Here is a 22791-nt window from a genome sequence, read left to right as displayed (position 1 = left end):
CACATCTAGTCTTTATTATACGTATATATATTTCTATCCTTAACAGCGCCATATAAGTTCTTTGACACCGCAGAGAAATAAGGACGCATTCAATCTAAGCATCCTTTGAATTGGGACCTGAGGCTTACTAAACTCAGGTCGCACAGCTGTGATGCAATCGGTCTTAAAAAACGTCCTTAGAAGGTTGCACAAAGCACACTTATTGTTCTTCATAAGTTTTCTTCTTCTTCTTATTATTATTATTATTCTGCACAAATTTTTGGCCAGCTCCTGCAACTAGGCCGTTTGACACAGAGACCCCGTTCAAACTTTAAAATGTTCGGGCAGTGCCGGTTTAAGTTGCTTGAAGACATGATGTTGTTCTTCCTCCATATTGGATTGAACAGAAAACCAAAAAAATTCACAGGTCACAAATTTTGTCCAAGTTCCAATGCACCTTTACCACTAGATGGTAGCCTTTACGTCCAAATGTTACAGTTATATAATGCATATAATGGTTTTACTGTGACCTTTGTACTTTGTACCCTTCACTGTTTATAAAAAAAAGGTTGCAGCCTTTGAATAAGGACACAGCTTAGGATTCATGCGAGTCCGCCATTTCAGAAGCTTTGTTTTACGACAGGTACGCCGCCTTACCCATAGTCACGTGACATTGGTGTTATCTCTCTGTTTGTATGTTTAGTTTAGTGTCTAACGTTGTTCTTCTGACGGTCTGTGAGTTTATGGGTGTGACGGCTGTTAGTCAGACAAACGGTCAGAGATCAAGAATTAAACTTTTATATAACTTTACTGATCTGATCTTTATTAACTCCAAGCCTACAGCAACATGAAGACGATCTCTTTGCTCTTTTTCATCTCTATATTTATCAACAGTAAGTTGATTTATGAACATTTCTGCAACACTTTCACTTTCACTTAATACAATATATATGTATATATATATACATTCTAAGTTCTACATATACCTGCATATATCTATATTTATATATGATGTATATAATGTATTATATATAATGTCCTGCTGTAATGCGGACTCTTTGCTTTTTAGAGAGTTTTCGACATTTCACTATTTTAAACAGAAGTGATCTTTATACTGACAGTTTAATATATGTCTAAGTAATTGTCTCTGTGCAGGTGTGTTTGGTGATAAAGTGAAGTCAGTGTCGGTGATGGAGGGAGATTCTCTTACTCTACACACTGATTTTACTGACACACAGACAGATGATGTGACAGTATTATGGACATTTGGACCTCAAAAATCTAACATAGCTAAAATCAATAGAGAACCTAAAAGCAATAAGATCTCAATATATGCTGATGTTCTTGATGGAAGATTCAGAGACAGACTGCAGGTGAATAATCAGACTGGAGATCTCACCATTACAAATATCACAACTCAACACACTGGATTATATGAAGTAGAGATCACTGTCAGAAGTAAGATTATACAAAAGAGTTTCAATGTTAATGGTGAGTATCGCAGATATTTTAATAATTTAAGTACTCTTCACCAGATGAACAATATTATATGTACCTGTTAATTGATGTCTGATAGCAAACACTCAAATGTAATCAGTGTCTGTAAAATCATAATCTTACAAAGTATTCGTAAATATGATTTTCAGGTGCATAGTATGAGTTAAGACCTGGATATAATACATCAGTGTTCGCTCAAGTATAAAACTCTTATGTCATATACTCACCCTCATGTAGTATTTTTCCATACATGAAAGTAAAGGGTCAGTCATCAATGTTTTACTAATCTTGACTTTCTATGTAGATAGATAGAGCTTTATTGTCATTGTTAGAAAAGACAAAATTATAAATGTCACCTCCCCCTGCATTTGAAACCATAAAAAATAAACAACAAAACAAATAAACACACTTAGGGGCCAATCACACCAAATGCGTTTTAAACGCTTGGAAGCGCAAGGTGTGAAACTTTCCCATTCTTGCAAAATGAAACAAAAATGAAAGAGACTGAGAGCAGCCGCTTTAGTTTTATGGAAGTCTAAAGTGCACACAGAACACTGTGGGTTAAAAGTTAGGACTGATATAAAAGGGTTGTACTCGTACATTACACATAAGGGGCCAAATGTACTAACTCCTTGCGCAAAACCACCATTTTAGCGTTAAATAAGAGTTTAATGGCATCAATGGCGGTGAAAGAGTTAACGATCGAACTCTCTGCAATTCAGTACTACATAGTTTACAGTCTTTTAGCCATGTTTCAGCAATACATTTCTAACATTTTATATTGTGTTTAGAAACAATTTTCAAGATTGAATTAAGACTTACAATAGCAGCCTTTGCTTGGTTATTGGGAACAGCTTAGATATTAAAGTGCCCATATTATGAAAAACTGACTTTTTCTGGGTTTTGGGGTGTTCTTTTGTGTCTCTGGTGCTTCCACACGCATACAAACTTGGAAAAATAATCTATCCATGCTGTTTTGAGTGAGATACAGGTTTCTGAATGTCCTCTGCCTTGAGTCTCAGATTGCACGGTTTCAAAATCAGCTCCATTGTGACGTACAGTAACTAGCCTTGTCGTCACATTCTATTCAAATTTTTCCACCCAACACCCCACTACCCAGGTCTCCACCCACCAGGTAGCTACAGAGTAGTCACTTCGCTGATATTCTCAATACTGTTATCATGGCTCACGGAAATAGCAGCGCTATTTGGATATTATTTATTATACTCCCGCCTACTTTTAAAAACAAAGTTTTAACGTGTGTTTATCGGAACCTAAAGTGCTTGTGTGTGTGTTTTAGCAGTCATTTGCCATTGAGAACGACGATGTGGCTAACTGCTATGCTTGCTAGTTTGCAGTGTGGTTTCTACTGCAAAGCCAGTGACCACTACCGTACTTTTCGAAATTTTTAAGAAATATTTTACTGCTTTATTTTACAATTCTACATGAACTAAGTAATAGTGTTTTGCCAAACTAAAAGGGTTTTTGCCAAACTAACCAAGACCGGGCCTTACCGACCGGTGTAGCAGCCAATCCTGTTCCCCTCGGAATGTCTGTTTCCCCTCCAGTCGATAAAGCTTTTCTGCTGACAGCCCAGGCACAGGTACCTAATAATATCTGAGTGTTTTTATTTATGTAATTTTTTAGATGGTATAGCATATTTACAGAGTTTGTACAGCCTAATACAGCTTACAACAATTAAAACTATAAAATAAATGTACTCGAAGTGGAAACTTGTTGAAAGTGCAATTAGCAGAGTATGTGCGCAAGGGCCCAAAGCTTGAAGAGCAGAATTGGGACAGTTTGGCACACGTCACTATCTACGTCACTTCTGTCGTGATCTGGGGCTAAATTCACGAAAACATTCTTAAGACAAAAAAATAGGAAAGTAGTTTAGATAAATTACAAGAAGTTCGTAAAAATTTTTCTATGTGCAATTCTCAAAACACTTATACTCAAATATTAACATAAGAATATCTTAAATGTTTAAAAATGAGTAAAATGACAAGATTTGAAATGAATTATTCTACCCTGCTCATGAGGTTATCCGTCCATTCATCTTTTTACCACCTTGTAATCATTAACGCGATATATACTACATAATTGAGTGATGTATTAAGACTATAGAAGATGTAATTTGCTGTTGCAACAGAGACCACTGTATGAAGGCGGTGCAGTGAGTAAATATCATTCCCTAATCTCCCAATCGGTCCATCCTGCGGGTGCTTTACTCTACGTGCCCGGTTCTATCTCCCACACGTCCGCATGACAGAGTTGGACGCGGAGGGTGGTGAAGTTTGCACGGGGCTTTCAGAGCGTTCGACTCACATGGTGGATCGATTGCTGGTTTGACTCCCGCTCAGAGCGTTTTCCAGCTGTTAGTAATTTCACAATAAATGTACTATAAAGTAAAATGTTAGCTAATATTATCACTAATACTTATGTGTTTTGTGACACAATAACTAAAGTAAGCCATTAAAGCAGACATATCATGCTTTTAAATCTGTCCTTTTTACATATAAATCATCTATTTGTGGTCTATATAAAGCGAAACTGCAATGCTTGGGTCTGAATTCCTCATTATTATAGCCCCACAGGCCCCCTTTCTACCCCTTTTCTGATGTGCATCTGAGAGCAACTCGTTTTGGTACTGTCTTTTTAAATGCACGTCATACCCTGCCCCCTCTCCAGGTTGCAGAGGTGACACTCGGTTAAACTCCACCCCGTTCGGCCATTTTTGTAGTTTTAGCAGAGATACGATTATCTAGCGGCACAGAAACGTTTTATTTACTCGTTATTCACAAAATGTCAACAACGGAAGACTTGTCCATCCTGCCTTATATGTTCGCGCCATAGTCGGAAATGGAGCGAGATGAAAATGAAGACGACGAACCTGCAGAACAACGTCTTCATATGGAGGTATCACAATGGTGTGTTAATGCCGGCTGTCTTATTTCCGAATATTAACAATTATAGTTGACTATTATTCTTAGTTAATTGTAAATTGTTGTAATATGCTATAACTTAATCCCGGGTTGATGACCACATGCGACATCCACAGGCTGCAGCCTTCGGATTGAGAAACAGCACTGCTAAACCATGACAACCGTGTACTTTACTGTTTTTAAAGTTATTTACAGCTTACCGAAGTGCTCTGCTCGTCGTCTCCAAAGATAGAAGTAATTGACCCCTCAATCAGACGAAGTCTATCGGCAAATCCTACTTTATACTGGTGGAGGTTGGTGAAATAGTTATCATTGAAGTGCTTCGCGCACTAAAAAATGACATTTCTGTGAAAAATAAAACCCAACCAGGCACAGGTTCAACAACCGAACATTTTGATTTACTCTCTCGTAACTTCTGCATCCTTGAGCTTGGACTACAATATCGCAGTGAGAAATTGAAAATGGCGGATTGCTCGTAGTGTTGGGCTGGGAGTCGATGTCCTTATTTGGCAGTTCCGCTGCAAATACTGTGACGTAATTGTTCAAAAAACGTAATAGATAATAGAAAAATCAGAACAGGTTGGAAAATATCACCAAAACAGAATATAAAGATATCAACAAAGCACCTGAAGAGACTAATTTCAACTTTTATGTACTTTTAAACACTACAAATATACAACAAAATGCATTTAAGAGCTAAGAAAGTGGATTTAGCATGATATGTCTCCTTTAAACTCTATTATTTTAGGAGTATGAAATTCCTCATTAAACTAATCTTTGTGAAGTAAACATTTTAAATGTTTTCCCTCTGAGTTTTGCCAGCGTCCGACCATAGCAACCGTTTTGCTCCCACCTTGGTTAGCTGTTCGAAATGTCAGGACACCACAAGGATTCTGGGTAATAGCCCATAGCAAAGTACGGTCTGATGCGCACTTGCAAAGTGGTGCATTAAGTGAACTTATGATCACCCCCTGGAGAGCACCATTAGAGAATCGTGACACCCTACGGTCTTGCACCCGTTAGCGAGAGCGCGCATTGAGGGGCACAAGGGCAGAAGTGCGTATATTGGGACAGGGCCATACATATTACTGTAAACATTTCCTGGAATAGGGTTCGTAATGCTACTTCTTTTGTGGCAGAAAGGGAGTTTCTGCACGAGAGTGCCCCCTGGCTTTTGGATGTGGCGCCATTTCACCGTAATTCATTCAAATTAATTAATTGAGAAAACGCGCATTTGCACGATAAATCGTTACAGCCCTAATTTATATAGTGCTTTTCTGCAGCACTCAAAGAGCTTTACATATGAAAGGGGGATTCTCCTCAACCACCACCTGGATGATGCGACGGCAGCCATATTGCGCCAGAACGCCCACCACACACCAGCTTATTGGTGGAGAGGAGACATATAGCCAAATAGTATGAGGGGATGATTAGTACGCCAATGTGCAAGTTTGCCCAGGATGCCAGGCACACTGCTACTCTTTTTCGAAAAACATCCTTGGATTTTTAATAACCACAGAGAGTCAGGACCTCGATTTAACGTCTCATCCAAAGGATGGATGCTACACAGGGCCTACCTCCAGCTAGCTTTTAGCAATTAGCATGCTGTCCACAAGCAGTATACATCCCCCGCCGGGTCTAAATGTCTATTGCGAAAATAATGCGTTTGAAAATGTTTTATAAATGGGAATATGTTAGCGTTGTCCAGGGCAAAACGAGTGTTTTGTTGAGACTGCTACATCACATCACAAATTTACTCTCCAATCATAAGGTGTAATTAGTTTCTTCTCCTGGAGTGTACTTATTAGTGATACTTTTTTGCTTGATTTGTCTGTTGGCAATACATAAACCGTTAATAATTATATATAATAATATACAGTATATGGTCTGTACTGCTCATGCGATACCATTGCGCAGACGCACATGACGTTAGAAGTGGGGCGTGGCCAAAGGAGCAGCATCTCATAAATATGTAATGACCTGCTCAAAACGGCACAATCTGAAAGGCACTGAAACAGAGGCTACTAGGGATGGGTAGGAATCTTTTCTTACAAGCTATTTCGAGCAAACAACTTTTGAAACATGCTTTATGGAACTCATACACTTATTTAACTTGTGGAAAAGCAGTCATTATATGGGCACTTTAACAAATACAGCTTCTGTCACTACAGAACTTGGGTGGCAATTTTGTTGGTCTTTCCTCAGATCCTTTGAATATTTCAAGAATTGAGTTTATTAACTGTCTTTGTTTGTGTCTGCAGGTGTGAATAACCCAGAATCAGGTCAACTAAAGTCGGTGTCCGTAAAGGATGCAGATTCTGTTACTCTACACACTGATGTTCATTATTTCAAGACATATGATGCAATACAGTGGAGATTTCAAGGGATTCGTATAGCTCATTTCAATAAATCAGCCAGTGAAATATCAGAAGATGATGACATTCATGATAAAAGATTCCGAGACAAACTGCAGCTGGATGTTCAGACTGGATCGCTTAAAATCAAGATCATCAGAACGGATCTCTCTGGACTTTATGAAGTAGATCTCACCAGCACCAGCAGCAGTTATACCATACATCAGTCATTCACAGTTACTGTCAGTGGTGAGTAAATCAAATCTTACAATATAATACAGATCTTATTCAGATTATCACTCTATTAACAATTCTGATGTAGACTTAATAAGTAATGTGCTGTATAATATGCTGAATAAAACTGTCAATTCTAAGAAAAAAATTGTGGATCTGAAATGTCATACTGTGACAGTATGTACTACTGAATTTGAATTTTCGTGTGAGCCATATGTTTTTTTCCCATAATTACAAAAACCATGATTACATTTTTCAAAGGTGTTGTTAAACAAATACAATTAACATTTCTTGCTACATCCCTTAGACCTCAAAGAGCCACTTGGTTCATAGATTTCCAGTGAATTTTTTTTATTGAATTTGGTGCTCTTAAGCTCCTGTAGCATCATGGTGTAAGGCATCTCCACTTTCGGAAGAAGATCAAAACTGCAAGCGTTACCGGGTTTTGGCACCAAAACTATAAAGGGGGATACAGTGGTTCAAGCTGTAGGAATGCCTAAAGAAACGTTAAAAGCAAGATGGTGTAAAACTGTGTATTTCTTGTCAATTACCACCCTTCTGCAACTTATACAAGTGGCGGAAATAAGTGCAGTTATGATTGCAAAATATACGGGAGAGAATATAAATAAATTGTATTGCAATAGGTAGCGTTTAAGTATTAACATTAAATCAAAACTTGGCCTAATGGCCTGAACCCTAGAGCTCAGGTAAATAAGAAAATCATTGAGAATGAGCCGAGTCCAAAAGCAGATTTCATGGAGACCAGCCCAAAGGAGGATGAGAGAATAAAAGAGCCTGAGCATACCCAAACATTCTCTTTTATCCCTTCCTTGACCATCTGACCAAACTCAACATGATGCTTTCAAACTGACCAATCAGAAGACCACATTTAACCCCCACTGGACTGGATAAACAATTCTGCCAATAATCTTTGATCACTACTGTATCAGGGAGAACAGGAATGCAGATGGTAGAGGATGGAAATTGGGGTTTTGACAGAGTTATAAATTCTTACATTTAATATTTCAATGGGATAAAGTGTCCTTCCCATGCATACTAAAAATTCTCACTGGAAGCAGTACACCAGGGTATCAAAGTCGGTCCTAATCAAACACACCTGAAGCAGACAGTTAACTCCGTAACGGTCTTTAGATTCTCAGTAAGCGGAAACATCCTCTTTTGCGCCTTTAAACTGACTTTATATACCAATACATAAGTAAAATTTAAGTACTCTGAAAAAGAGAGTATAAAAATTGTGTGTCTGTACACCTCTCACGGCTGTTTTAAACACAGCTCATTATTTCCATTCAATCCACCCCCTCCCTTCTGGGCTTCTTCCAAAGCCACGCCCCCAAAACAAATGAACGCGCGACACTGACCACTCTGGAAGATGCATATTTACCTGAGACGAGCGGAGAAGATGGAGCGTGGTGCATCTGTTGACATCATGCCAGAATCACATGTAATAATAAACCTAACTTTTCACTTTTTGAATATAAACCAATACAATGGTTTCAGTACTCACTATCAAGCTAGCATATCGATACTGGTAAAGTTTAAAATTTATTTAGTTTAATTCGGTAACGAACGAGCTAGTTATGTTTGCTAAAAAAAACAGGTTGTATTGATACACTTTTTTACATAACCATCATTTACACGGTGATGAAGGTGAATTTCGTGTAAGATTCATAACATATACGGTGTGTGGCATGTAAGAGTTTCCACGATGAAAGCATTGCTGTTGACTCTGATGAGGACTACACTCCGGGGACAAGTACCGCATCATCGGCTCGAGGACAGGTCCGTGGTCGAGGGCGAAACAGAGGAAGTCGTACAAGAGGGCGAGCAACCAGGGTCCAAGGAAGTAGGGTCCGAGGACGGGGTGGTCGAAGTGCAGGGCAAGGAGCACTTAGTCTTGGACAAGAGGACCTGCGTTGAGTTTTGAATCTTCAAGATCAAACAAGGGCATGTGAACAGGTATATGATCTGAAGTGTAATGTGCACATAAGTCCTCTTAGAGAGCATTAAAGCCAATTTATTGCCATACAGGCAATTTGTAGTGTGGCAGTATGGAGCACTAGGACAGGGTCACAGAGTCGTGATTCCAAGTTACTGTGTCTGGAAGATACGCGACCGTTCACTCTAAAAACAAACGGTGCTATATAGCACCAAAAGTGTTTCTTTGCTCGTAATCATAGAAGAACCATTTTTAGTGCCATATAGCACCGGTGAAGCACCTGTGTAGAACCAAATAGGGGCCATATAGCACCACATATGGTTCTACATAGCACTATATGGTTCTACACTGGTGCTTCACCGGTGCTATATGGCACTAAAAATGGTCAGGGAGAACGCCATGTTGACGGGGATCATCAGGTCTCCTGGTTCTGCTTCTAGCCATCCCCTTATTAGCTGACAACCGTCGAAGGAGGATGGCACGCTGTAGGTCTGCAATGTAGCTGTAGTCCTTCTTCAGCTTCAATGAATACAATCTCCAATTCCTGGACTTCTTGTTGTACAGCTATTCTTACAATATAGAAAGGTGTATCAGCTTAGTGAAAAGTTTACAATACCATACATCATTCTTTTATACAGCATTTGCACAGAACATGCAATTTTGATAATAAATCAGCAACGATTACATTTGTGCTGTGAACAAAAATAATATCTATATGTTTTACACTAGTAAATCTTTTTTGAGTCATCACTTAGACATATATAGAATGAAATGCATTGGAGTACTACCAATAACACTATCAACATAACAACATCACCACATATTTTAAATATCTTGTTTACAGATAAACAGAGTAACATACACTCAAAGAAAACCCGCATGTGGGCAGATCCTGTAGCATCGGGGGTGGTAGCAACGGTTGCGAAACTATCAATTGTTTCGTCCCGAATGGAAATAATTAGCCGTGTTTCAAACAGTTGTGGGAGGTGTACAGACACTCGACTTTTATACTCTATTTTTCAGAGTACTTACATTTTAATTATGTATTAGTATATAAAGACAGTTTAAACTAAGATTTTTAGACAAAATCTGCCTACCCTGCCTTTAATGGGACACTACAAAATTTCAGGCAGGTGTGTTGTGCCAGGTTTAAGCTGAACTGTGCAGGATTTTCTTAATATATCTTATTAAATGTAAAAAAGTGATTTAGTCAAGAGCAGTGAGAGATTTTCTTTCAAGAAAATCTTTAAGAACTTAAAGGTAACTTTAGGAACAAAGTCCATATCTGGGCTATACATTAACTTTTTTGCACATAGCACTGGTGCTACAGAGGTCCAAACTGTTGTAGCACAAACATAAAACTATATTATTACCATTAGGTTATTAGTCTGTAAACAAACACAAGTAAAGAAGTTCATCATAAACATTAAGTTCCCATAAAGAGCACAAAAAAACGAAATAATTGAAGAGTGCAGAAACAACATCTCTTACACCTCAACACTACACATAAAAGTAGAATAAAGTAGAATAGATCTGTGCGTAGACATCACTAAATAAAAGCTCTTAATTAAACCCTAAATTTGCAAACTAGCAAACAAACCTATATACCATGAAACATTTTTTTGTTTCTCCCTAAAGGGGTCGCACACCGGATGAGAAGTGCGCACCATGTATCTAAAAATCAAACACATAATGTTCTATGAATGTACCAATTTATAAGAAAAGTATATGAGTATATCATGATATGTGATGAATCTGGCCTTCATGACTTTGATAACTGTTAGTAAGAAAATCTCTTTTTGCAAATCTGAATAAATAAGAAATGTCATTTTAAATGATTGCAAGGCTCTTTTTGTTTAGGCTCTATAAAGTCCAACTTGGGTTAAAAACTTTGAGAAGTACCTGCTGATGATTTATAATATTTTTAACTACTGATAGATACTCAAATCAGACCTGCAAACTTGTCGCTTTTCGGCGACAATCGCCGTTTTCTTGATCAATTGGGTCATTCACGTGAATCGCATAGAACCGGAGAGTTTTTTTTTTTTAGGTGTGGGGGGGGTCGGAAGGCTGCCCTTTATCTGAATGCAATGCGGGCTAGAATTGCCAAACATTATTGGATAATTCTTATACTTGACATTTCTCTGGGCCAATCGGAATCTTAGCATGCTTTCCTCTGGGCCAATCGGAATCTTAGCACTTCCTTCAGAATCTTGAAGACAGCGCGGTCCTTTGGATGAGAGACACACCTCTACCACGCGAGTCTGATGGACACTTTTAACGTGAAGGAACCATCTTATTTGAGGTAAGTCAACTTTTTTGGACCAAAAACGACAACTATTTGTTTGCTTGATTTAATTAGCGTTAGCTACCGCTTATATTGTATTTTTAGGAACGAGTTACGCCGAGTAATGCACAAACGTAGACCTTGCATAAAGTTTGCCTATGCTTCGAGCAAAATGACTAATGTTAGCTAACTTAGCAGGACGAATGTTAGCTAGGCTTATCGTTACCCGGGTGTTCTGCCCGGAGTTCCGAGATATACGGCTACTAATCGAATTCTGAGCTAACGTTACCCTGAGTAACTTATTCATTATGGTGGCTGTGGTGCGCGCTTGCGCAGGCAGTCGTTCGTGGTGTGGGTAAATGTGACTGTTTACACAACAGCTGATGCGAGAGTAATGTTAAAGGAAAACCCACCCTTTTTCAACATTTTCCTATGTTTTTACCTCAACTTAGACTAATTAATACATACCTATTTTTTTCAATGCATGCACTTAATCTTTCTACATCGCGTTGTGAATGTTTAAGGATTTAGCCTAGCCCCATACATTCCTGGTGGCTGTATACCTGGTAAACAGTAATTTTTAACAACATAGGGCTGTTTAGATAAAACAATCTGGCGAGCGTGTTGTCCTAGGATAATACACCAACAACCAATTTCTGTATAATAAAGGGCTACATTTTGCATCAAAGTCTGTCAATGAAATCTTTACATTGTATTGTTAGTTGAATTTACATTATGAACACTAGCACTTTGAGATTGTTTATTCAATGTAAGGAGCCCTACATATAAAATGCATTATTATTATAATAATTATTGAACAGAAATGTATTTTGATATTCACTGCATATCAGCCATACAGTATGGAGACACGTTGTTTTATCATATTAGTCCTATGTATGATAGTTTGCAAGGTTATATTTTAATGATTTTAATTTACTTTCAGGCAATGGTTCTGGGCACTTTGGTGGAGCACTCAGTGCCATTCACAATGGCCCGTCATCGTCAACCTTGCACAGACGCCGGCTGAGGACAAAGTGGCTCTGTCGCACGAAGCTTTCACGAACATCAGCAAAATATATTTTTTTCATTTCTGTCTGTCTCTTGTTGTTTTTTATTTCAGTGTCATGCTTCACAACACTTCCAGGCGTTTCCGTGAGTTGTAAATAAAAACATTTGTAAAATATTAAATGTGTCAATCTCTTTAAGCTTCAAGGATGTTTTAACAATGTTTTTTGATTAAAGTATGCTGATTTTTGTTAAGTCACGCTCAGAATCATATTAAAATCACAAAAATATAGAGCTGGGGTAACCCTAACCCCCCACACCCCCCGTGCGTGCGACACTGTCACCTTTTTTACTCTGAGGAGTTTGCAGGTCTGTCAAATGTGTCTTGCCAGTAGGACTACACAATGTATCGTTTAAGCATCGATATCACGATGTACGAATCCATATAGTCACATCGCAGGAAGAATAGGTAGCTATCGTAGTTGGTCTGTGATTAATGTATTTTTTTGTTAACATTTCATGGTGACACAGACTTCAGAGCGTCCAAAGCGTCAACAAGCTTTCCTGTACTTTTTGACAAGCGTCCTTGAACGGGTGGCCTGAGCTTCTTTGGAAGCTCAAGTCGGCGGCGGTGTGAATGTACAGTTAGCGCTGATTGACTCTGATTACGGCTGTTCTCCGATCTACTCAGGTTTTACACACAATGTAAATCAAACCCCGGGACCCAAAGAACTGGGAACAACCCGAACCTGACTGCCAATTTAAAATATAAACCCGGAACTCATGTCATTACCAAATGTCATTACAAAAGAGTGTCATTATCACAGAAGAATGTGTGTGAATAGTAGATAAATTACAGTATGTCTGTTACAAGTCCTGTCTGTGTTTGCCCTGTGTATTTCAGTCTGCTGGTTTCCCTCCTGTTAATTACTTGCTTGCTCCACCCCCTTGTTTGTTACCATGAACACTTATTGACTCACCCCACCACCTCTTGTTTGTTGTCTTAGTTACTCATTGTTTCTGTTCTGTGATTGGTTCTTGTTTTGCATATATACCTTGTTTGTTCTTTTCCTGGTTGTCAGTCGTTGTTTAATGTTACCCTGAGTTTAGCCTGTGTTTCTTTGTGTTATCTGCCTTGTTTTAATGAATGGATTGCCTGTGTATGACCTTCTGCTAGTGATGGGAGAAACGAAGCTTTTCGAAGCTTCGAATCAATTGAACCAATTGCTTCGAAAATGTATTCAGTTTTTCGAAGCAGTTCGAAACCCACACACGCTGGCGACCCCTGCTGGTCAAAATAGTGTTTAAGCAGATCTGTCCAAACCTTTTACACTTTTTTTACAAAATAATAGCAAGACTTTTATTAAAATATGTTAAAAAAAAATATTTAACTTAATTAAGACATATAGTTAAAAGTCTATTATGTGTTTTTAGTTTTATTTAAGGCAAACAAATTAATAAAACTAACTACTCTTTTTATTATGCACATTTTTGTCATTAAATCTGTCTATAAACAAAAAGTAGACAACATGGCAGTGTTATTAGTCAGAAGGATGAATGTTTTATAAACTTTCATAATAAAACTGACCCGAGTTCACCTAAACTCATTAGACACTGGTCATGTGATCAACTCCCCCTATTGGTGAACCATCGTATTTTCGAAACGTTTCGAAACAGTTATGACGTATTGAAGCCTCGTTTGCTAAAATCACGTGACTTGGGCCAGTTTGAAACAAGCTCCGAACCACTGATTCGAAACAAAAGATTCGTAAATGTTTCGAAGCCTCATGAAGCAGTGCTTCGAAAACGACCATCACTACCTTCTGCCTGTTTTATGGATTACGATTATGGAATACCCTTCAATAAACCCAAGCTGCATTTGGATCCGCTCCTTGTCTTTCCTGCCTCTCCTGTAACAGAGTCTGTCCAATTGTGTCAGTATATTTTACAATGTTCTGTGTTTAGTATGCTGGCCAGTATTCTTGTGATGTTGCTGAAGATATTAAGTTGTAGAGCTGTAAGAGAGGTGCATTAGATATCAATGATATCAGTTAGATGATTATATTAAAAATGACTGACAAGTGTTTAATCTCTGTGTTTAATACAGGTGAAGTGAAGTCAGTGTCAGCGATGAAAGGTGATCCTGTAACAATAAACACTGATGTTCCTGACATTAAAACCTATGATCGGATACTGTTTTTTGGGAATGATGACAAACTGATTGCTGATGTAAATAAACAGAACAAAAAATTCACTCTTTATGGGAGAATCAGAGACAGACTGAAGCTGAATGATCAGACCGGAGATCTCACTATCACAAACATCACAACTGAAGATGCTGGACTTTATGAAGTAAAGATGAGTAGCAGAAGACGAACCATTCAGAGGAGATTCAGTGTTAATGTCAGTGGTGAGTAACTTTTGTCTTTTAGTATAATCAAGAACATTAGATCACATTAAACACTTTTGCACTGATATTACCTGTTGAACAAACACATGGGGCTCTATCTTGCACCCAGCGCAATTGACTTTGTCCGTGACGCATGTATCATTCGTATTTTGCCCCGGCGCACAGCGGGTTTTTTCCGTCACAGAAGCACGTCGGCAAACTAGGGAATGAACTTGCGCTCCCTGGGTGGTTCAGCGCAAAAAAAGAGGCGTGTTCCGGCGCAAACCATCCCTGATGCTATTTTGCAGTTTCAAAAAACAATTGCGCCACTGACCAGAAAAAAAAAGTTTAAAGTCAGTGGCGCGTTGCGCGTTGTTCATTATGCTATTTTAAGGGCGCATGCTTGACCATAATGTATAGGGTGCACAACGCGCACACACTTTGCTTATCTAATCTACACAGATGCAACAGTTATTTTTGCAAATCATAAATTGTTACACTTAAAAATATTAATACACGAGATAAGGGGAATCATAGTGGTGAGCATTGTGGTGATAGTTTTTATTTATTCTCATGCAAATAACAATTAAAATATTTTCATAACTTTGTTGTGTGGCTGTATTACGTTTATTTTATGTAAATAATAATTAAAATGTTTTCACAAGAAACCTTAATGTATATGAACTTGATTTGTAAGAGTACTTTGGGGTTGGACCTTGCTTGCATTTCTTGGGTCCGATTTCAAAGCCCCCAAACCCTTTCAGCGGTGAGGGTGGACGCAGCGATGTCCTCTGCTGGCATCAAGTCCTGAGGCAGATCCACCTCCCGTTACACGGCGTGCCCGATTTATGCTGGCAAGCGTGGGATTCCCCCGTACAAGGACGTCGGTCTCCTCGGCTGTGAACTGCTCCTGGCGTGCGCCTGGTAAATCCGTCATAATAATAGCAACCCGCCATGGAACTTGCGCCCTTGCGTTTAAAGGGAATGTTGGCTAGCGTTCTGATTGGTTTATTTGACGTTACGCCCAAACCACACCTATGAATAATGAACCTACTTCAGACCAACCCCTTATTGATTTGCGCCCGGCGCAAGAGTTATTTCTCACGCCGGGAAAATAGCAACAGCGCCCAACATCCGCCCACAAACTCACTTGCGCGTTGCGCTTCGCACTTGCGTTTCAGATCGTTAAAATAGGGCCCATGGTTTCTATGTGTCCTGGAAAATTCTCCAGGACACTAACTAATTTTTCAGTTCTGAAAAACGCTTGGAATATGATCGCTGTCTTGGCAATTGTATGAGCTAGATGGAGTAAATGGAGAAAACATGTTTATTGGATGTTATCTGTTAAGCAGGAATAATTATGATTACATGCTAGGGATAGCGCAGCGAGGTTCAACGTATGCGTGAAGCATTTAACATGAGAGACCTTCCACAACATTTTTTTTTCTGTTAGCTGCCATTCCTCCACATCATCTAAGAGTAGCCTCGCCATATGAGCACCAGTGTGGCTTTCATAAACTGCTTTCGTCTGCAAAGGACTCTGTTGCGACTGAAGTCCAGGCGTCCCTTGTAATGGCTACACGACTGGGTTTACACATTGATTCCATTATCTTTGCTTTGGTTTCTTTGTACAATGCGGGAAGCGGAGACTCAGTGAAGGTAGCTCTTGTGGGTAGCTTATACTGGGGCTCAATTGTTTTAAGCATGTGGGAAAACCCTGCATTTTCTACCACAGAATCGGAATCAGAAGGGTCGTAGATCCTTAGCTTTGAAGAAGGGTCGTAGATCCTTAGTTTTGAAGAAGGGTCGTAGATCCTTAGCTTTGAAACATGCCACCGATCGTGTGATCCTCTTTGCTCTCTCGGAGTTGTGTGGCAATGTTGACATTAGCGACTCGTCAATTCTTGGCTGGGTTGTGTCGACTTTTTGTGTTGTTGTTGAAGCCAACTCAGGATGCCAACGATCAACATGGTTTGTGAAGTTAGTTGTATTGCCAACGTGCTTGATTTTAGTGTTGCAGGTTTTACACACCGCATAAGTCTTGTCTAGTTTCCCATTAACTTCGTAGAATCCGAAATGTGCCCATATGTCCGCTTTCCAAGCTTTGAGTGCGTCTTTAATTTCCCGTCAATCGCGGTCATTCCTCTTCACCTCAGCCATCTTGATTGTTATTGTTATGCCCCGGAAGTAATTGAAACTTCATTGTCCACTCGAAGCCAGAAAATAAACACTGACATAATTGATTACGGCACTTTGCTGCATCGATGCTGAATCATGTAGACGCAATATATTTAAGCAATATGGCTCGAGTAGGAGTGTGATATTTGTTTATATCGTCACGGCTGTGATTAGGCCAGAGGCAATCACAGCCGTGACGTTATAAACAAAAATCACACGACTCCGAGAGTGATATTGCTTTTATACAACAGTTCAACAGCACACGTTTGAAAAACGAAAACAACAGCAGAGTTATTTTAAAAGCCTCTTTTTTTGGGAACTACTTTCGTCCGCCACGGATTTGAGGGCGGCCAGAATGACAGGTAACACTCGGCTGCTTTGAATCTCATAATAACTCAATGGACGGAATAGCCGTTCCTTAATATTACCGTTTCTTGCTCACAAAGTGTAGTTTTAAGATTAGTTCAGTCGATAATATATATGTATAAAAAAAATCTAATCTGCATCGCTTATTAAAGATAGCACCTGTTTGAATGTTTGCTTAGAAAAATTTTTTAGGTGAGAACCAGAGCCATGAGCCGACGTCAGTGTTCACTCGCCCCGCTCACCACCTCCCTATCTGGGCTATTTATCTGACAGGGATTTCCTCGCACTGATGTTGGCCCTGTCCGTGTTTTATGGTCAAAATGAGATCAAATCAGCAGTATTTGGTGTCATGATGAGAAACTATTACTTGTTTTCTTATTCATATTTAGTGTCTTTTGTGTTGTTATTGTTTTGGCGCGAGGTAAAAGTTAATAAAACTATATTTATATAACGTTACTATTGCTGTCCCATTTAATCTTAACGCGATACGAGCACTCGATTATTATTAGACTTTGTTCTTGTCAGTACTATATAAAACTGTTTTTTATAAGGGTCAGAGAGATGTTTTTGCATGCTGCTTATAAATATATCAGTGGCGATATCTCATAACATGTTTTAATAGTCACGTCATGGTAAAATAAATTATCAATAGTCCACATTAAAAAGCTGTTCCGTGTTTTCGCGTTCTGAGGAGAGAACGTTCCAGAGAAAAGGATTGTTTCATCGTCCACACGATGTGACATTACTCCATTTAAGTTTAACGTTACATCCAAAAGCACTGATCTTTGATGGGATAATCACTTCCGATTGGGATTCACAGACTGATTTACGAGCTAGTGAACTAATGAGACACATGGAGAGTGTTTAAAAACAGTGCGTCTGTGTTGTGTGTGCAGTTTTTCCATTCAGAGATGAGCCGGTTTAAAGAACCTCCATTCACTAATACTAAAATGACCAGTAGGTGGCGGAATTATACAAATGGTGAAGTGGTTACTGTTACGTTATCAGGACAATATCGCACGGCTGGGAAGAGCTCTTGGCCAATCAGATTCCAGAACCAGAAAGAACTGTTAAATAAATAATTAAATAAATCACATGACTGGCCAAATGCTGCTTATTTTAAATATAAACTGATGACTTTAAGACATCTGGTGACCGTAACAATCATTTAGTCATTACATCTGATGTTGGAGGATTCTCATGATTGACTTTAAATAGAATGAGATTCATTGACATTTATTCTGTTTTAATCAGATCTGTTGTTGGTTTCTGATATTTGTTTATGATCAGATTAATAGATTGAGTTACAGTAATGATTGTGTGTTTGTATCATTACAGAGCAAGGTCTGTCTTCAGGTGCTATAGCGGGAATATCTCTTATCTTCCTCCTGCTTGCTGCTGCTGGATGTGCTGCTGCTGGTGTGATTTACTATCGCCGTAAGAAGGCTAAACAAAAACATCAACTGGGTAAGAATCATCTACAGCTGAAGGAATATAATGATCTTAATTCTGCTATAATAGAGATTGAATTTAAAGGTGTAAACATGTTTGTTCATATTCAGTTTAGCGCTGCACAGGCCTCAAATCTAGGCCCTGGCCCAATAGGTTAGTAGTATGTTTAAGGTACCACCTGTCAACAATTGATTTATGACCCCCTGTCAATCATACTTTCACAGGCGTCTCACCTCTATCAATCAAAAAATTGTACGTGTTGGACATTTTCTGAGTGCCATTTTTATGTTTTTTTTGCCAGCAGTCTGGATGCCTGTTATTTAAAATAATGCGTCGATCAAAGCGCTGTATAACTTTTTGTGTCTGTTAGTTGTCCCGCGATTGTTTGTCATTTTTATTAATGTGTCAATCAAAAGGTTCCGATTTTTGGTTTGAGTTCAAAGTTGTACAGAGATTTTTTTTCTGGTTGTCATTTTTATGGCCGGTGTCTCTCTCCCCCACAGCCGTATTCCTTCCAGCTGCACTGTTGATTATAACACTCAATGCTGCAATCCGGGAAAATCTATTGCAGATGACACTTTCATTAATTTCACATCACTTCATTGGTGACAGCCATAATAGATGTAGCAAAATTTACTGGGGCATTTTACCCCCTTATCTTAGATAACAGATATCTTAGATATCAATTTGGCTCAAAAATCTCACTTTTACTGGGCATGGGACCTGTAGTGTGAACAATGTGGTTGACAGTCTAGGTCATTTATATGTAAAATACATTTGACATATTTCACATCAAAACAAATAAAACTGGTTACCTGAGATCGTCGATTCGGCGGATCCATCTCGGCTTGTCTTGATTGAACTTAAGTGAACTTATTCCATGTAGGGTTCAATATCAGCCAATAAGATTCCATGTACGATGTCATGATTTCATTGGTCATTTGTTAAAGCCTATTTCTGATTGGTTGCCATTTTGACAGCGTTTATGCCAAGAGCAAAGAGAAAGAAATTGAAGAGAAGAGTACTTAGGCATGCGCGAATGCGTGGGACACAGTCTTAGCACATAAGCGCTTACTTTGAGCGAAGAGGAGAGATTCTCGATTACACCGAGAGATTCACGCTCGCTCATCATATTAATGTTTTGCACTACAATTATGCACTCTTGACATTTGACAGGAGCAGAGCAGAATAAAAGCAGAATACCCAGGGCTCTGTTTACACCTATGACCATTTTAAACCAATTGGGGAACATAATCCGGCTTGGGGAACTCATATTAATGTTAAAAGACCTCATCAAGTGAACTTTTTTATGCCATGGCCCCATTAAGTAGTTTTTAATATCTGTAATTTTACTTTTACTGTTTTGTTTAAAGTATTGTATTTCGCTACAATTTAAAATCATACCTGTTACTTGGTGAAAAAAAATAATGCAAGGTGATAAAGGCGCCCAACGGATACTGATTGATTGATAGGCGGGGGAACGTGCTAAAAGAACCATGGAGACGGACAAGACAGGCACCAGAGATGCAGACCCTGAATTCAATTCTTATGAAAGAAACCCCTGGCCATATTTAAGTGACCACTTTTGCATCTTATAAAAAAAACAGCAAACATGTTCATGTAAGTTAATGATACTCAGGGATTAAATTGGGTGGAGGCTGAGCCCAGGCACATAGGCTGAAGGTCTCGCTCTGCTCTGTGCCAGTGTGCCCGCTGGTATGTGTGCACTGACGCGAAGTGAGTGTTTCATTCCTGTGAAAGGTAGGATTCACGCTCGTGAACAGAACTTTGACAACACATGTGAACTCTGTGTATCCTTCATTTCAGATATTTGGTCGGTTTTTTAGTTAACAACTACATAACTGATATCTTATATAAACACTTAAACACAATGACTGAATAGTATAGTGAATTCATTAGTTGTATTCTGTGTTAAGAGATTCCTAAAATTCATCATCTTGATGTTATAGTTGTGTTTATATTTATATACTTATAGAGAATCTGAAAGATTGAGATAATAAACAGAAATTCATTTAATTGATTTAATTGATTTAATTTCAGTGTTTCTGTTTGCTGCTGTTACAGATGAAATACAACCATTGCAAGCGTATGGGGGAGAATCAAAACCATCGCAAGTGGATGGAGGAAAATCAAAGCCATCGCAAATAGATGAGGGAGAACCAAAACCATGGCAAGTGGATGCGGGAGAACCAAAACAATCGCAAACGTATGGGGGAGAACCAAAACCATTGCAAGCGTATGGGGGAGAACCAAAACCATCGCAAGCGTATGGGGGAGAACCAAAACCATCGCAAGCGGATGGGGGAGAACCAAAACCATCGCAAGCGTATGGGGAGAACCAAAACCATCGCAAGCATATGGGGGAGAACCAAAACCATCGCAAACGTATGGGGGAGAACCAAAACTATTGCAAGCATATGGGGGAGAACCAAAACCATCGCAAGCGTATGGGGGAGAACCAAAACCATCGCAAGCGGATGGGGGAGAACCAAAACCATCGCAAGCGTATGGGGGAGAACCAAAACCATCGCAAGCATATGGGGGAGAACCAAAACCATCGCAAGTGGCTGCGGGAGAACCAAAACCACCGCAAGCGGCTGCGGGAGAACCAAAACCACTGCAAGCAGCTGCGGGAGAACCAAAACCATCGCAACCAACTGCGGGAGAACCAAAACCACCGCAAGCAGCTGCGGGAGAACCAAAACCACCGCAAGCGGCTGCGGGAGAACCAAAACCACCGCAAGCAGCTGCGGGAGAACCAAAACCACCGCAAGCGGCTGCGGGAGAACCAAAACCACCGCAAGCAACTGCGGGAGAACCAAAACCACCGCAAGCAACTGCGGGAGAACCAAAACCATTGCAAGCGGCTGCGGGAGAACCAAAACCATCGCAAGCGGCTGCGGGAGAACCAAAACCATCGCAAGCGGCTGCGGGAGAACCAAAACCATCGCAAGCGGCTGCGGGAGAACCAAAACTATCGCAAGTGGCTGCGGGAGAACCAAAACCATCGCAAGCGTATAAGGGAGAATCTGTGAATCTGAAGAGTGATACTGACATACAGAGAGATGATGAGTTGAGATTTAATGAAACTCTCATAGCTGAAATCAATCCTGCAAACAATATTTCCAGTACATATGATGGTGAGAAGTAATAATTAATTTACATACACATATTGTAAAAATTAATCTTGTGTGACTGATACGCTGTAAACCAGATGAATTTAGATCATGATTTTAAATGTAAGCCAATGACGCCTACTGCAGGTTGGGCATACCAAGATGGCCGCTGGCTTTACCTCAGGCTGTTACGTTAAGCGTTCTATGCACAATCCAGTTATTTATATAGATCAGTGGTAGTACCACATTTAACACTGAGTTATGACACTCTGTTCCTGAAGGTTAGCACAGTGCTGCTAACCCAAAATGATGATGCTAAATATTTACAGTGTGAAATAATGCAGTGTTGGATAATGGCCAGTTGTTTAACAACCAACAACCAATCATATTGTGCCTCAGTGTTAATGAATGATTCATGCACTTTATAAAGTATCAGAGAGTATATGAGAGAAAAGATGAACTGTGACATCAGTTAGTGCTGTTAACCCCCTTTTTAATCTACAGCTGCTTTACCTGCGGTTCAAAGCAAGTTTAAAATGTTAAAGTAAAGTTAAGTGCAATGTAAAAAAATATATGTATGTGCTACATTTTTCTTGTGTTCCCATTTGACTTCTAGAAAACAAAAACCTGTTCACCTCACAGCAAACTCCTGTAGTTGCATTAAAACACCATATTTAGTGTAGTACACAATGTGACATTGTACTGATTTCATCTGTTTTATATAACATTTATCCAGTGATAAGTGAGAACCACATCATTCGTTTCTTAATATAAACTACAGTTCATCACACTGACTGAATGTTCATAAACTCATTTGAAAGTGGATTCTGATCTCAGACTGATTCATGTTAAACATTCACTGATCTGGAAAAGTCACAGCTTTTGACTGTATATTATGAAAGACAGTCTGAGAGGTTGAGATCATGTGATCATGAGATAAAGTTTATTATGAGAATCTGAGCTGCTGTTTATAATAAGAAAATAAGACATTTGACAGAAAAAAAAGCAAAT

General features: G+C 39.2%; 1 protein-coding gene across 1 annotated transcript; it reads left to right on the top strand.

Annotated features, from left to right (window-relative positions):
- The first annotated feature begins 560 nt into the window (after window positions 1-560).
- On the top strand, window positions 561-20812 carry LOC135748099 (uncharacterized). The gene is made up of 6 exons (XM_073813637.1): window positions 561-872; window positions 1135-1470; window positions 6683-7024; window positions 14366-14668; window positions 18530-18729; window positions 20729-20812. Exons 1-6 carry the CDS (start codon window positions 827-829, stop codon window positions 20810-20812), a joined length of 1311 nt encoding a protein of 436 aa, XP_073669738.1. The 5' UTR covers window positions 561-826.
- The last annotated feature ends 1979 nt before the right edge of the window (window positions 20813-22791 follow it).

Source organism: Paramisgurnus dabryanus, chromosome 24 (genome assembly GCF_030506205.2).
Source record: "Paramisgurnus dabryanus chromosome 24, PD_genome_1.1, whole genome shotgun sequence".
Classification (NCBI taxonomy): domain Eukaryota; kingdom Metazoa; phylum Chordata; class Actinopteri; order Cypriniformes; family Cobitidae; genus Paramisgurnus; species Paramisgurnus dabryanus.
Note: the sequence above shows the minus strand (reverse complement) of the source record. Positions and strands in the feature narration are given on the sequence as shown.